The sequence below is a fragment of the Hemicordylus capensis genome, chromosome 6 (assembly GCF_027244095.1).
Source record: "Hemicordylus capensis ecotype Gifberg chromosome 6, rHemCap1.1.pri, whole genome shotgun sequence".
Taxonomy (NCBI): Eukaryota; Metazoa; Chordata; class Lepidosauria; order Squamata; family Cordylidae; genus Hemicordylus; species Hemicordylus capensis.
In genome coordinates, this window is record NC_069662.1 from 143,523,662 (window position 1) to 143,540,139 (window position 16,478).

At 42.8% G+C, this 16,478-nt stretch overlaps 1 protein-coding gene across 1 annotated transcript; it reads left to right on the plus strand.

The window, feature by feature from the left end:
* Positions 1 to 836: 836 nt before the first annotated feature.
* RAB18 (RAB18, member RAS oncogene family) lies at positions 837 to 15,249 on the plus strand. Its single transcript, XM_053262440.1, has 7 exons — positions 837 to 1,027; positions 5,226 to 5,281; positions 8,729 to 8,790; positions 10,922 to 10,994; positions 12,427 to 12,545; positions 12,626 to 12,692; positions 13,579 to 15,249. Exons 1-7 carry the CDS (start codon positions 960 to 962, stop codon positions 13,752 to 13,754), a joined length of 621 nt encoding a protein of 206 aa, XP_053118415.1. The 5' UTR covers positions 837 to 959; the 3' UTR covers positions 13,755 to 15,249.
* The last annotated feature ends 1,229 nt before the right edge of the window (positions 15,250 to 16,478 follow it).

Here is a 16,478-nt window from a genome sequence, read left to right on the forward strand (position 1 = left end):
CACATTAAAAGGTGCCTATAGCTTACTTGTTGCCCATAGCTTACCACTTGGACATCAGCATTTAAACAATAACATTTATTATTAATTCACTAGGAACATGGGAAGCTGCCTTCTACCGAGTCAAACCATTGGCCCATCTAACTCAGTATTGTCTACACAGACTGGCAGCGGCTTCACCAAGGCTGCAGGAATCTCTCTCGGCCCTGTCTGGAGATGCCAAGGAGGGAACTTGGAATCACATGCAGATGTCTTCCCAGAGAAACCTCATTCCCTAAGGGGAATATTTTATAGTGCTCACATGTAGTCTCCCATTCAAATGTAAACCAGGGTGGACCCTGCTTAGTAAAGGGGACAATTCATGCTTGCTAGCACAAGACCAGCTCTCCTCCTGTCTGAGGTGGCTATTCAAAGTTCAGTCCCCTCATAGTGTCTCCTCCTTGTCCAAATTCATGACTCAAATTTCATGAAGATACCTTGTGCTCCATTGACTTGCATGCACGCACGCGCCTTGTGCTTTTAAATACTTGACGTGTTTATCTAATCTATTTTATCATACGAAATAAGATTTGAAATAGGAACCGCATTTTTCCTCAGTGTCCAGCCAGAAGTACGGAAGCTGGCAGCCCAACCACGAGTAGGGGAAAACCTTCTCCATTGATCCCTCTTGGAATCTCTCACTTCCGCCCTGGGAGAGAACAGAACACACAAAAAAAGAAAGTCTTCCCTAAACCAGGAGTGTTAACTGACTGTCCCTCTAGTCATTTCCACAGTCTCGCCGCGCACACCTGGGAAGGCGGAGCCAGGGTCAGGACGCGGAAGTCCCTGAGGACGCATGCGCTCAGCCGCCCCTCGGCAAGCGCATAAGGGAGGGAGCGCATGCGCAGAAGACGTGGCTGCTTGCGTAGGGAGCGAGGAGCAGTCTCTGCTGGTTGGATCAGGCCGGGCCTCTGGCTGTCAGGATGGACGAGGACATTTTGACCACGCTAAAGATCCTCATCATCGGCGAGAGCGGCGTCGGCAAGTCCAGGTGTGTCTCTCATCTCCCGGCTGGGGCCGGGCCTTGTCAGGGCCGCCCCTGCTCCCTCTTGGCCCCCGGCCTCCCTCGCCCCTCCCCGGTCGGGCCTTGCCCGGCAGCCCCTCTCGGGCTAGAGGGCGCTTCTGCCCCGCAGCTGTTTCCAATGCAGTCCTCCTGTACTTGGCTACTCGGAAGTAAGCCCCACCGGCTTCCGCGGGGCTTGCTCGGAGGGGAACGTCAGTAATAATCGAAGGAGAGGCCTCGAGGCTCTAGCTGGGCTGGAACCCGCGGCCGGCCTCTCGTCTAGAAATCTGCCCTGTCATGCCCACCCCTGGGGGTGGGGGGTGGGCGTGCAACTCGGCCTCCTCCTCGCTGTTGTTGGGAAGGAGTGGGCGGGGGGGGGGCGAGTGGCACCTCTTCCCCGGGCTCAGAGGCATTGCCTTTACCACGGAGCCGGTGTGGTATAGAGTGCTGGATTAGAGTGCTGGATTAGGACCAGGGAGACCCGAGTTCAACTCCCCATTCAGTGATACGTGCTGGGTGAGTCTGGGCCAGTCACTTCTCTCTCAGCCTAGCCTACTTCACAGGGTTGTTGTGAGGAGAAACTTAAGTATGTAGTTCACCGCTCTGGGCTCCTTGGAGGAAAAGTGGGATATGAAATGTAAATATTACTAATAATATTTCTAGGTGTAACCCTGGTGTGTTCTTTCATAAGACATAGGAGCTTTGGGTGTGTCGGTGGGTTCCAGAGCTGAGCCCTGCCTCGGATTGCTTACCTCGGTTCCTGGCCTTGGGTAAACAGGCACAGCTTTTGCTCCTCCCTGTAGTGTTGCCTGCTGCACAACATTCCTGGGGTGCAGACCATTTTGGGTTTGGCTTAGGGATGGGGAGCTCTAGTGAAGATGTAGTGACTTGGCCCCAAAGGCCACTTAGTAAATCTGTCATAGAGGTGATGGTGGAATCCTTGTTTTCTAGACTACCCAGCACTTGTCTTCTCTGTGGCCTCTTTCTTTGCTTACAGAGGAAGCTCCTTCACTGAGTCAGACCATTGGTCTGTCAAATGCAGTTTTGTCTAGTCTGACTGGCAGTGACTCTCCAAGGTTTCAGATGGGAGCCTTTCCCTGTCTGGAGATGCCAGGCAATTGAACCAGCTCACCACTTCCTCTCTCTAGCAATTTTCATCTGGCAACACAAACCTAATCTCCTTACTGTTCGTTCTAATCTTTTCCCTTGCTCAGCTTCTGTTGATATCTGGCCTTTCTCATTTCTTTTTCTCAGTAACCTTTGCCTTGTCCACGGAGTGCCTCTCATAAATTACAAGCTAGATGCCACATAATCCTCCTGATATCACTTTTGGGTGGTGAATAGTTTCCTTAGAGGAATGGCATAATCTCCCTCTTCAGATTCAGCCTTGTTTGTAGGTCGTACATCAGGAATATGAGCTTGTAGGATGTGACACATGCTTCAGGATGTAAAATAAAATGTAAAGATCCCAACAGTGAGCATTTCTGTATAGAAATACTTTTTGCACCGTTGAAAAGGGCACTCTTCTATTCAATTTATCTGACATGTGCACCTGAGTTACCTTCCATATGGCTTGCATATATAAATGACCCAATAGTCACTTGTCTCATGAGTCATTGTATTCTGGATTCTGTCTTGTAGCAGCACCATAAACAGTGTTCAGAATAATGCTGGACATACATGCTCACGTATGCAAGGCAGCGTATTCAATATAATAATTACATGTGCTATTCTGAATTAGAGGAAGAAAAGGTGCACATGATTGTGTAGATAGTATATATTGGATCTGTAAGATATGTTTTAAGAACTCTGTGCTGGCAGCTGTGAATTGAGCAAATTTCTTTCAGATGAGATCACTTCCAAGTATATAACCTTAAGAAGCTTTGCATTTTTACAGCTGAGAGTTCCTTACCTTCAGTTATCAGTGCAAGGACAGTTGTCTGTCTACATTAGGCTTCCAGTTAACAGGCCACGAAAACATTTACAGCTGTTTGAAAAGCAAACTGAGGCTGTGCTAGTTGTGAAGCTGAGAGAGTTGCTCAGAGCTTTTGCTTCCAGTAGGACTGAGGATGTGGGACTGGCAGGGTGAAAGAAAAGGAGAGATGAAGAGTGATGTATTCTTTGCAAACAGTTGTCTTTGTCCATCACACCAGCCAATGAACCAATCAGTATGCATATAGTGAAATGTTCTTGGTGAGAAACATGGAGGAAATTGAAGGGTATTCTTTACCGCCTCACCTAGTTGAGAGAGGTTTCTGCTTTTTAGACTCCTGATTCCTGCTGTACTTGGAACTTGGGCGTTTTCAAGTAGCTATGTAAGCCTTTTGTGTCTAAGCAGACTCCCAGTGTATGCAATAGAAGTTTGGTAGACTTAAATGCCAAGTTGTGTTTTCATGTAGTGCTTCCTGAGTATGTTAAGTGACTCATCTACATTCTTTTAGTAAACCTTATTGCAGTCTTGTGAGGGTACCTGTATTGTTCCTGCCCCCTCCCCCCCTCCATCTGCAATATGGAGAACTTGAAATAGTGACCTGCCTAAGGGCGCATAATGAATCTGTAGCTCAGATTTCAACAAGGGACTTGGCAAATTTCTCTTGGCCTTTGCACCAGCAGGCTTACAGGTCTTCTGGCTATCTAAAACTATATATGCTTCTAGAATGCTTGTTGCCCAGTCTGAATTCCACAAAGTGTGTTCAGAAGTTCAGCAGATCGTTCTGAGCAGTGTGACAGTGCAAGGGAGCAAACAGTTTAGTTTCTTAAATTACGGGGTAGATGTGATGTCCCATTTATTGGGGATACTCACTCACATGTGAAATCGGCTGGTTTCATAGCCTCAACAGTTTTGCTCAAGTGGAATGATTGGGTGGCAAGTGTTGAGTTGGTAGCGACCACAGAGCCATGTGGTTTTCTTTGGTAGAATACAGGAAGGGTTTACCATTGCCATCTCCCGCGCAGTATGAGATGATGTCTTTCAGCATCTTCCTATATTGCTGCTGCCTGGTATACGTGTTTCCCATAGTCTGGGAAACATACCAGCAGGGATGCGAACCAGCAACCTCTTGCTCCCTAGGTAAGTTACTTCCCCACTGTGCCATTAGGTGTCAGGTACCTATTGGTAACTTCGCAATGAAAGCAAAATTGTGTGTGTGTGTGTGTGTGTGTGTATACACACACTCATGTCAGTGGCTTTTTTCAAAAATTTTTTATTTATTTATTTTATTTTTACATTTATATCCTGCTCTTCCTCCAAGGAGCCCAGAGTAGTGTAGTACATACTTGAGTTTCTCCTCACAACAACCCTGTGAAGTAGGTGTAACTATGTGCAGGATTTCAACCTAAGGGAACAGAGTTACATTGGACTGACTGGACCAGATACATCATGTAAACTAGGAAGGAAGCCTGTGAGTGCAAAAATTGATTTGCTTTTGCATGATAAACTAAACTTGGATGGCAATTCACCTGAACAAATAACCTGAATTTGAATAATTGCTCTCTTCCAAGTTCACAAATAAGGGTCTTTCTTTTAATCAATTATTAATCAATTTTGCATATTTTTAAAAGAAAAGTGGGAAAACACCAACCAAGCAGTTTCACACACACAAAAATAGCAAGGTAGCAAGATGCTAATATTACAGGCAATATCTATCAAATACAAGACATTCAGAAAAAGAAAGTAAAAGAAATTATTCTAGTATAATTTGGTTTACTTGATGATTATTTTTTCCGTTTCTAAACTTGCAAGATAAGAGACTAAATAATCTCATGATTTGTAAGCTTCAAAAGTTAAATCTGATTAAAAAATAATTCTGCTTGCAAAGTTTTGAATAGTCTTGCCTTTCCCCAATATAAGCTTTTCATTTGAGCTGCTCTTCAGATTCATGCCAACACTGTGTGTAAGTTTTAAGAAACTCAAAGTGAACTTTGCAATACTCTCTTGGGCAACACTTCTCAGGGGAACAGCAAGTTCTGGTCTGCTCTAGTTTTACTTGGTGCTGAGAGAAACCAAGAACTACTCTTCTGGAGGAAGATTAGGCTTGTTTGGCCTAAATGGTGGAAGTGTGATGGGAAAAGATTATGTTCTGTGATTTGGAATATGAAAATGTGAAAAGTGACAAATGTCTCTAGTATGGTAGTTCTGAAACATAACTCATGGGATGCTAAATATTCTCTCCTTCCCTTTGTACAGCCTTCTGTTACGATTCACAGATGATACATTTGACCCAGAACTTGCAGCAACAATTGGTAAGTTGGGTTGCATCTGTCCCTATGATCAAATTTAGAGCATCGCACAGTGATGCTGGCTTTGGTGTACTGTTCAATAAAAGTGTTATTGCAGTGCAGCAGCAAAATTCATCCTAAGCCTGGTATGACACTGGCACAAAATCAGATTTGATCTAAGGTAAGAAACACTTGAACAGAAACTAGGAGGCCATAGTTTCTGCTTTCAATAATATTTCTTACCTTAGGCCAGATCTGGTTTTGTGTTTTAAAAGGAAATATAAGGAAAGTGACATAGTCAGGGTATTTTTTGGCCTCTCAGGAAAACCTGGATGGGATTTCTCCACATATACACAAAACAAAATTTCTGGGAAGTTGAAAATTGCTATGATCAAATTCTGCTTGAAGTACCTAGGCATTGTTCTATAAATGTATGCTTTCATGCATTCATGTTTGAGTAAAGCACTTCATATTCAAGCCTGGCTGATTATTCCTATCAGCTCTAAAGCTTGACTTGTAGCCTAGAATATAAATTAAATATGTTTGAACTGAATGATTCACATCAGGTAGAACATCTTACTTAGCTTCCTGACATATGCCTAGCATAGCTGAGTCATGATGAGTGAGATGTGTCCCAAGTGAAGGACTTTGGTTCCCTCCCGCTCCTCGAAAGTGCACAATAACTTATAAATAAATAAATAAATAATTTATTTAACTTATTTATCTACTACCCAAAATGCAAGTGTCTGGGCAGTTTACAGCAATTCAAACAAATAAAAAGGTTAAAACACTATAACAATTTAAAATTTAAAACAATGTTAAAACTATTTTAAAAACCCATCAAACTATTAAAAATAGTATATAGCACAGGCTTTTGATATCTGCAGCTTGGTTCTTCTAAGGCCACATCTGTATGGGCAATCTCTTGTTTAGATGCAGTACTATTACATGAGTATTGGCAGTTTCCTTTTTAGCTTTTGGCCTTTGCTTTTCACCTATGGAAATACTGGCTGCACTTCTCCAAAAGCAGTCCAGTGCATTGGTATGTCAACATGGTTGTGTAAAATGTTGTGGCGTCATAGTCCTGTATTAATTGCTAGATGGACCTGCTTGCTACTGGATTAACATCTGAGGCTTACTGTTTCTTCTGGTTTAACAGGCTGCTGTTAATACAGCACTGAACAAGACAAGTGTTTGACCAATCCTGTCTTGTTAATTCCACACAGCAATCCTGTGAAATGCAATCCTAATGAGAATAAGACTATCATCTTAGGTCTCATCTTGGTTTTGGCATTTTTTTGCTTTCTGTGTTTAGAGTGTGAATGGATCTGTGATGGGGTTTTGTGCCTGATTCCATAGCTTTAAAGTACTACCTGTTTTTCTGGAAGAACATTCAGAGCTCTGACTGAACTCCTCTTGATCACTTAAATGTGCACAGTTGATACTTATTAAATAGATCTCAAATCAGTTTACAAAATATCAGCATCTAACAGCTCAGTCTTATATATGTTCAAAACAAATCTCACTAAGTTCATTGATTTACTTATTACTTATTAAGTAAATGTTCAAAGGATTTCTAGCCAAACAAGTGGGATTTACACCACACTTCAGAGTGTACAGTGGTGACCTGATAATATATTTCCCATTGTAGCAAGTCTAACATGAGGTATACAATATTGTCGTCTACTGTTTTTAGCTCAGCAGGAGCTGAACGTCTTAAGCCATCTTCTGGGATCAATGATGTCTTATAAGTTTAGTGCTTTTTAAAGAGTACACTTTCCAAATAATATAATGATGACTTGTGCTCACATGTTTGGGCAGTACAAAACCTGGTTATATTTAGCACTGTGGTTTGTTAGGGTGAAGATGTTAATAGCTTTGAGTCTGGGCTGAACAGTACAGCTGTGGCAGGATCAAATAGATCAAATGGGAAAAGGAGGAAGCAGGGTGGGTAGTGCTTACAACAGAGGAGAGAAACCCTGGGAGAAAGAACATAAGAACAGCCCTGCTGGATCAGGCCCAAGGCCTGCTGCATCCTGTTTCACATGGTGGCCCACCCCAAAAAGTCACATGGTTATATCCATTAGTCACTTGACAAAAGGGGGTGACAGTTGCCATATAAGTTTGGGTATATAGGGAGTGGCCACGCCGTGTGCCATCAAGACACGTGCACACTAAGATGAGGGGGTAGAGAGGCACTTAAACGTCTGTGTTGAGGACTGTCTTGCACCATGACAATTCTGGGTCACCAGTGAACTTCTGCATAAGAAAAAGCTCCATAAGGAGGAACAGACAGCTGCTAGAGGGGCATGACCTCTAGCATGCCCTTCAACATTCCTTCAACTGTGAGTGCATGTCTCTATTGGGCTGCAAAATAGATGCAGGCTCCTCCCCTCACTTGAACTGAGTGTTGACTTTGGAGGACAGAAGGACAGCTAGCTTCTCTGGATCGATCTCCTTGCTGTGGATTCATGCAGCTCATAGCTCCCTTTATCTTCCTCTGTCTGCTCTTGCACAAGAGAAACAGGTGTGTATTTGCCTGACATGAACTAAGTGCAAGGTTCATACAAAGCATACCCCGGTGAACTGGGCTCCTTTCAAATGGTGGCTCTCTTACGTTGAGCAAGGGAAGAACAACTGTCTCTAGTTAACCCAGCATAGCGTCTCTTTGGTGACTGTTGCTAGTGTTTTGTTATGTGTGTGTGTGTGCGCTTGTGCACGCTCACAGTTGCCCTTTTGGAACAGAGAGTCATCTCTTCTTTTGCTACATAAACTGCTTTGAGAAAATCTTGTTGAAAAGTGACATAGATTTTTAATTTATATCACTCAATTTATATGTTTTGTGAGTACTACCAAGTTAGATGAATTCAGAGATGGCCTGCTTACTGGGGATCTGAATGGTTTGGATAGCTTCACACAAAATGAATTTCCAGCACAAACGCTTTTTACACACCAGAAATGGCTGCACATGGCTCATGTTTGATAAATGCACACACCTGTTCTTTTTGCCATTTGTGAAAGTACGTGTGGGATGCACACAGTTTCCTACATGGTTCTGATGTGTCTGTGTGAGTTATAATCTTATATGAAGTGGGCCCCTTCATTCCAGATTTCTCCTTCAACAAATGAGCTTACTCTGAAGCTAAATCTAGTGTCAAGGTCAACAATTAAGTAACCTTGCTTGTATCTTTCCACCAATATATTTCTGTATTCTGCAACCTCACAGCCCATCTGAAAGCACAGCCTATCATGAAACCACTGGATGTTTGCTTACCTTTACCCTAATCATAGCATCTGAATAAGGGAATGGAAGAATGTACATGATTTGAAAAAGAGCCTTATTTCTGAATTTGTCAAAATACTCCCCTCTTTCCATTTACTGTGTTGTGTCTCCCACCCCCCACCCCCCCGTCTAAACTCAGCCTTGGCTTGTGTGTGCCTGAAGGAGCACTAAATCCTCTTGTCTTTCAGGTGTTGACTTCAAAGTGAAAACCATCTCAGTTGATGGCAATAAGGCTAAGCTAGCAATCTGGGTAAGTCCCACTTTAAAAAGTGATCCTTTAATTATTGTTGGAGAATGCCAAGATTTCTGTGCTGGTACCTGAAGAGTGTGTTAGCAACACAGGGGTTCCAAACAGGAGATAGTACCCCTAGGGGTACTCAAAGGAATCCGAGGGGCGAGGGAGTAGTCTGAGCCATTACTATTATTATAATCAATTTCCATACCACCCTTCCAAAAATGGCTCAGTGCGGTTTACACAGAGAAATAATAAATAAATAAGATGGATCCCTGTCCCCGAAGGGCTCACAATCTAAAAAGAAACGTAAGATAGACACCAGCAACAGTCACTGGAGGTACTGTGCTGGGGGTGGACAGGGCCAGTTACTCTCTCCTTGCTAAATGTAAGAGATTCACCACATTAAAAGGTGCTTCTTTGCCAAGTTAGCAGGGGTTATTTTGCCACTGCAAAACTGCAGCTGCATATTTATATTATCTCTCTCTCTCTCAAAATCTCAGTGGGGTACCTGAGCTGAAGGTATGCAACAGAAGGGGCACACTTATTTTTAAAAAGGCTGGGAACCCTTATTAGCATAATCAAAAGCAGGTGCTGGGAGGTGGTAGTATAGTGTGTGGGTTGAATTACAGTAGGTTACAGATGAATAAACATGGGTGAAGTTTATCCTTGCTAATGCTCAACTGGATTTAGACACTTAATATTTTACGTCTTCTTGCAGCCCCATTTTGTTGACCAAAACCCCAGTGTGATTGTAGCAGTTGGTGTGAATTGTTAATGAATGTCACATTTATATTCTTAATTAGTATGGTTAGCTCCCTTCCTTTTAAAGAAAAACTTTGCTCTTCCCCCTCCCCCACTTGGATGGCCATCAGAAGAAAGATGTATAAATGGTGTAGAGCCCAACTTTAACCTTGGGTGTATGGCATGTGGAAGAAAGATTCTGCTTGCAAACTGCAAATATGTAAGCAATTCCTTACATATTCCTTACAAACTCCATCCAGGGTTTCACATTTTTACTTGCCATGCTCACTGTAGGCATGAGCCCCAGCCTTCCTTGCTCATTTGAAGCTGCAGAGCAGGTTGAGGTGTAGTTTTGGTGGCTGGATTGGCAAAGAGCACCTTGAAAATACAGTGGCCCAAAGAGGCAAGCCCTCTGCCTCCCCACTCCAGCCCAGAATCAGGAGGAGATGAAGAGAGGCTTGTTTCAACTCTGTGCTCCCCACAACTCTGCAGAGCCAAGGTGACGATGCCCTTCACTTCTTTCCTCCTGCTCCAAGCTACAGTGGGAAGGGAAGGGCTTGCTGTATGTGCATGGAGTGCCTCACAAATGCAGCGGTGAAATGGCTAAGTCCCCACCACACTTTCCAGCTCCAAGTTACAGAGCAGGACTATAGGAGGCTGCCTTATATACGGAGTCAGACCACTTGTCCATCTAGCTCAATATTGTCTACACTGACTGGAAGTGACTCTCCAAAGATACAGGCAGGAATCTCTCTGAGCTACCTGGAGATGTTGCCAGGGAACGAACTTGGGACCTTCTGCATGCAGGCGCTCTTCCACTGAGCTATGGCTCCATCCCCTAAGGGAAAAATCTTACAGCACCCCCACGTAGTCTCCCATGCAAATCAAGGCAGACAGTGCTTAGCAAAGAGGACTATTCATGCTTGCTACCACAAGGCCAGTTCTCCTCCTCAGGAGGGCTAGGAATGGTCTCCCATTCCTGGCTCCAAGCTGAGGAAGAGAACAGGGGATTGTCCCTGACTTTGTAATCTGTTTTGGAGAGAGATTGCGAGTTGAGGGACAAGACTGCACCCCTCTGGAAGAGGCCTGCCGACCACACATTTTTGTTCGACCTCCTGAAACTTGTTGACCCCTGTCTCCATCACATAGAGGCATTTTCCTTATTTTTCTCTGTATATAGTTCCTGAACTGAGTAAATGCTTTGTTCTGTTTGGCCTCAGGCCGAGGAAGGGGTTTCTTTCTTGAAAGTGGTCCTTAACACAGGCCCGTTGTGAAGCAGGGCCAAAAACATCAATAGTGGCGCACAAACTGCTTGCTTGGAGAGACCAAACTCAAGGAAAAAACAGTAAAAATATTGTTTGTATACTGTCAAATATAACCATTTAATCATTTCTGAATTCTTTAGGACACTGCAGGTCAGGAACGGTTCAGAACTCTAACGCCCAGCTATTACAGAGGGGCACAGGGTGTTATATTAGGTAAGCATGCAGTTGATTACTACTTAATTGTAATCCTAGTTGGGCGTGGGGGGGGTTAGAATTGTGAACTCCATTAAGGACACCTTTAGCCTCCAATATCTGACACTAGGCTGACTGAAATCCTGGGTATAATTAGGTTAAGGTCTTCCAGCCCATGACATTTTCTTTCATCATCACAAGACAGAGCAACAGTGTCCCAGCTGTTTGAAAATATGGGATACTTGTCAATTAGGCAGCATGAGGACAAATCTATATGTATACTCTCTCTCTATTATAGGCAGGTTTTCAGAGATAGGAGGGTGCTGCTGTTGAAACAGAAGAGATGGGTTTCTCTTGTTTTTTTCCAGCAGAAGGAAGCTTAGCTTGCTGCATTGCGGCCTGTTAACTATATTGCTTATTTTAAGCAATAGACAGTATATCTTGTCTAAACAAAATTCACTGGCTCTTATAATATGTTTGGGACTACTTGGACAAATTGGATTGTATGTTGGAAACCGGTATTATGGGAATGCCGGAGAGTGGAATTACATATTACATGTAGTTCTGTGATTCTGTTCCTCTGAGAGCTTTCTTTGATCAGGGAAAGTTGTTGGAGCTAGCTGGGATGGGGAACTAGGACTGGGATGGGGTTGGGTGAGTAGCCACTCATCCAAGTGGCCCCAAGCTGTTTGCTTTCAAAGAGTCGTTGGGGCCTGTTCCTTTTGCCACTTGAAAAAAAAATAAAATGGACCTCAGCTTATTTCAATTTAATTTGGAGGATTTATATCACATCACTTGACTGGATGGCCCCTAAGTCAGCTTAAAATAAACTGGCAGTAGAAACAATTAAAAAGTAAATCTACATGCACGTGCAGAACTTGGCAGCCCTCTTAGCTCTCCACTAGAGGCCAGAAGGAAGGTGCTTCCCTTTCTACCTGAAATCCCTGGGTAATTGATGGCTGAAGGTGACTTCAGGAGGGAGAGAAGCCAAGCAAGCTCCCTTTAGCTGCCCCTTTCCTGGGCAATGGCTGGGTCCAGACTGGTCTTTCCTTGGCCAAGATGCCCTTCCTGGGAAGCAGGCTCCCAGAAGCCCTTTGGGTAATGGCACTGGCCAATGATAATTTCCTTTTGACCTGCAGTCCTTGGACGGTTGGCATCTGGAGCAGAGCACCACCTAGTAGTGCAACTGAGTTGGGACTGGAGCAAGGAAAATGGTCTGGTTCACAAGCCGAAGTCTTCCTGCCAGACTTCTATCTATCTTGCTTATATCCTTCCTCTCTTCCATGCTGGAGTGCAACACAGCATATATGGGGTTCCCAGACAGTTTCCTTTCCAGACAGTGCCCAGAGCTAGGTCTTCTAACCTTCAGCAGCTCAAGTTTGGAGGTGAAGGCTTGATGTCTTAGCAGCCTTGAAAGATATGCATCACTGACCATTGCAAATCTTGATTTCAGTTTACGATGTCACAAGGAGAGAGACTTTTGCAAAACTAGACAACTGGCTAACTGAATTGGAAACATATTGCACAAGGAATGATATAGTTAAAATGCTAGTTGGAAATAAAATTGATAAGGTAAGTGGCTCCAAGTCACAGATTTCTCGTGACTTTGAAAGCTGTGTGTTTGCAACTAATAGTCCTGCTGCTTCTTGTAGGAAAACAGGGAAGTTGACAGAAATGAAGGTCTCAAGTTTGCACGGAAACATTCCATGTTGTTCATAGGTAAGTTCTTGAAAATTGTGTCGTGCTGGAGTGATTCCTGTGCTGTAGGCCCCCTTCTTGTACTGTTAAAATATATGGCTGAGGTTGTACTCTTGCATGTTTTAGAGATAGATTAGAATTCTACAATGGTGATATTAATTCAGGTGAAATAGAACAGAGTGGATTTTTAGTAAAATGTATTCATAGTCTTCCACAAAGTGCCCAGTAAGATGTATAGTGTGTCTAATCTAGATTTCCCCCTACATAGGCCTTAGATAGATGGCAACCTACAGCTGTTTGGTTCCTCTTTAGGCACAGTTGCTACACAACTTCCCTTAATTTCAGTGAGTTCCGAGGCATGTCCTGCAAGTCCCATTAAAGTGCATGGAGGTGATGAAATAGCAGCAAATAAAATGCAGTAATGTTGCCTTCTAGCTTCAAGCCATTTCCATGTAGCCTACATGGTATATTGGGTGTGTAAAACTGAGATGTAGAGGCTTGTGTAGAGACACTGTGAAACCACCACGTTATTTGTTCCCACTGTAGTCAAGACAGCTTACTACCTCTGACCACTTGCATTACGGACAGCTACTACAAAGCTGTCTACAAGGCTTCTGCCGTCAGCTATGACAAAAGATGCTTCAGAACATCTATTCTACCAGGCTTCAACCAAGGCAGAAGTAGGGAAGTGTATGAATTATGGTTATACAAAGCTTTCCAAAATACACTGGAATTCCACGAAGACTTGTCTTACAGCTGTCTTTGTTCTGTGTCGGTCATGGAGTGCAAGTCATGTGCTCTGCTTAATGGTTGAATCCTGATAGAGGCAGCAGCCTTCCTGTGGGCTAGAAAGGTGGGGAGGTGTATACTAACACGTACCTAACGGTTCAACTCTCTTCTCTCCCAGAGGCAAGTGCAAAAACCTGTGATGGTGTACAGTGTGCCTTTGAAGAACTGGTTGAGAAAATCATTCAGACTCCTGGACTGTGGGAAAGTGAAAGCCAAAACAGAGGTGTAAAGTTGTCAAACCATGAAGAGGGCTGCAGAGGAGGTGGCTGTAGTGGCTACTGTTCTGTGTTATAAACTCTGGAAGACTTATTCTTGTGCATATTTAAATGAATAATGGTGTCCTCTTGTACATAAACTCATATCTGCTCTTTTAGGGACCTTGCAGTTTGCACATACTTGTGTATCATGGCAGTGAACATTTTTTTTTTTTAGGAAAATGTGTTCTGCAGCTTTTCCTGTTGAGAAGTGTTATGGTAAGCATGCCTAACTTGCAACTTTTGGGTTCTTTTATACGTTGCATAAAATAACTTGTTGCAGGAACAAATGCACTCTGACTCCACAACCTTAATTATCATGGACTTACTACTATAAATAGTTACTTAGGAAACTGTTTCAAATACACATTGGCTGCATTCTGTCTGAATTTGGTAGTCTTTAATTCAAACCACAGCACTGCTTGAGACACATTTTTGAAACAATTCAAGGGGATACATGTAAAATTTGCACACTTCATTGGCAAATGTTTCTTCTTGCCAATAAACAGCATGGCACTAAAATCCCTTTTTAACTCTAAGCAGCATTTTCTAGACTATAACTCATCCCATGCTTTGGAAGAGGTGCTTCTAAAACTTGGAATTTTTTAAGATTGTCACTACAATGACTAGTTGATTATCTAATGGGAGTTTTAACCCTGAGAGCTTTAGAATTTCACCCTTGCACTGTGGTTTTTACAATGTAGTGTGCTGTGGACCTGCAGGAGAAGTTTGTTTTCTTTTTTTAAGGGCTGAACAGTCTCTCATTGTGAATCACTTTGCCAAGCTTTGATGAATGCTTCTTTCTAAATGTTAGTAATGTAATTTTGGTTTCAGTCACTCAAAACTGTTGCTCATTTGTGGCTGAAATGCCTGGATCGGATGACTATTTGTGGCTATTGGTTCTGAAGCTTAAATGATGTTTAAAAAGCTGTGTCTTCTAGGTGTGTATAAGGAATGTGCTATTTTGTTTGGTTTGCTGTAACAAATAGCCAACAGCCGGCTTGTTTCAGAGAACTTGTGTAGGCTAATAAATTTTCACAGTATTTGCTCTTTTCTAACATCTTCCTTGTGTACAGGTGAATTTTGTAAGGGATAATTCCAGAACAACTTCTGGAGAACTGTTAACCCTGTAATAAACACTTATCTGCAAATACAACAGGGTACTGATCTCTTTAGCAGTTTGAGATACTGTGCAACTTCCTGTAAATACATAAACTGAAATACCTTTAACAGTGGTTCTCAGACTTGGGCCCCCAGATGTTGCTGGACTCCATTGTGGCTGGAAATTAATGGGAGTTGTAGTCTAACATCATCTGGATACCCAAGTTTGAGAGAAGCCCTGCTCTATAATGTTGCTCTTTTTTGTACACAAGTGCTGCATAATAATGGTCTTGTCACTTATGGAAACTTCCCTTTCAACTTTTCCATTTTTGTTAGGAGACGTTCTCAGAGTTCAAAAAGTTAAAGCATCCTGGTTGTTCTATAACAAGATTCTGTATCACTATAAATTTAAATAAAATTATTCTGTAAATGTTCATATACTTCATTCTACACATTACTATTGTATACTACCATTTTAATAAGCACATTTGCTAAGAAGATTGTCATCTTAGCATTGATTTTTCTTGAATGCACCCCTCAAGGTGGAAAAAAAAATCAAATTCTGTAGCAGAGAAGGGTTTTTAACATTGGAATAAAGATGGCAAAGGAGAGAAACCTGCTACTTAATCTTTTTTACAGGGTGTGTGCGAGTGTTAATCTCTTAATCTGACCCACAACTCTTCATCAGGGTTTAGCTCAGGACTGCTTAAAAAACAACATTCTGCACCAATTCAAATGGTGTGTGAAGAAGAGCAAGCCTCCCAAGACCTGTAGAAAGAGAAATTCAGTGACCTTGCATTGAATGCCTCTTCTGTTCTTGCTGGGTATCATAGCCTAAAAAGGCTTAGCCATACAACATGAACCAGTAGCCTGTTATGGGCCATGTCGCAGCTACCTAGTATCACCTTGTTGTCAGAACTTGTAATACTCCTGGTTTTCTCTGCTTAAGCACAGAGTTCAACTTATGAACACTCCTTTTGATTACCTGAATTTAGAAGGGACTCCTGTAATATTAGTAGTGTATTGCAAGATGGCCATTGCATACCAGCAAATGTGGTTAGTAGCATGCTTTTCAAATACTGTATTTGTACCTGTAGCACCTCCAACTTAAGCTTCTGCTGTTCTGAGGTGTTGTATGTTTTACTGAAGTATTTGACAGGCAGCCTAGGAAGCAGTTTTTCTTGGCCACAATATCTGGTAACAGTCTGCAATAAAGTTAAAAGTTTCTATGACACTCTTGGTATATTACGTAAGAGCATAGGAAGATGCCTTTATTGAATCACACCATTGGCCTATCTAGCTTTCCAAGGTTTCATGCTGGAGTCTCTCCCAGCCCTACCTGGACATGCCAGGGATTGAACCTGGGACCTTATGCAAGCTAAGCAGATGCTCTATCCCTGAACTGTGGCCCCATCCCCTACGGGGGACATCATACAGATGACTACTCACATGCAAAGCAAGCTGAACCCTGCTTAGCAAAAGGAGCCATTCAAGCTCATTAGTGAAAGATTGGTTTAAAACCCCAAATTGGAAATCTGCTAGGTTACTCATCAAACTTTCAGCATTCTGCTAGTGTGCAGGTTGGAGGCTGATGCTTGTAGCTTATGAAGGCCCACCTAGTTTGAGTTGATGGGTGAGATTTGATATGAACTTCCTGTCTCAT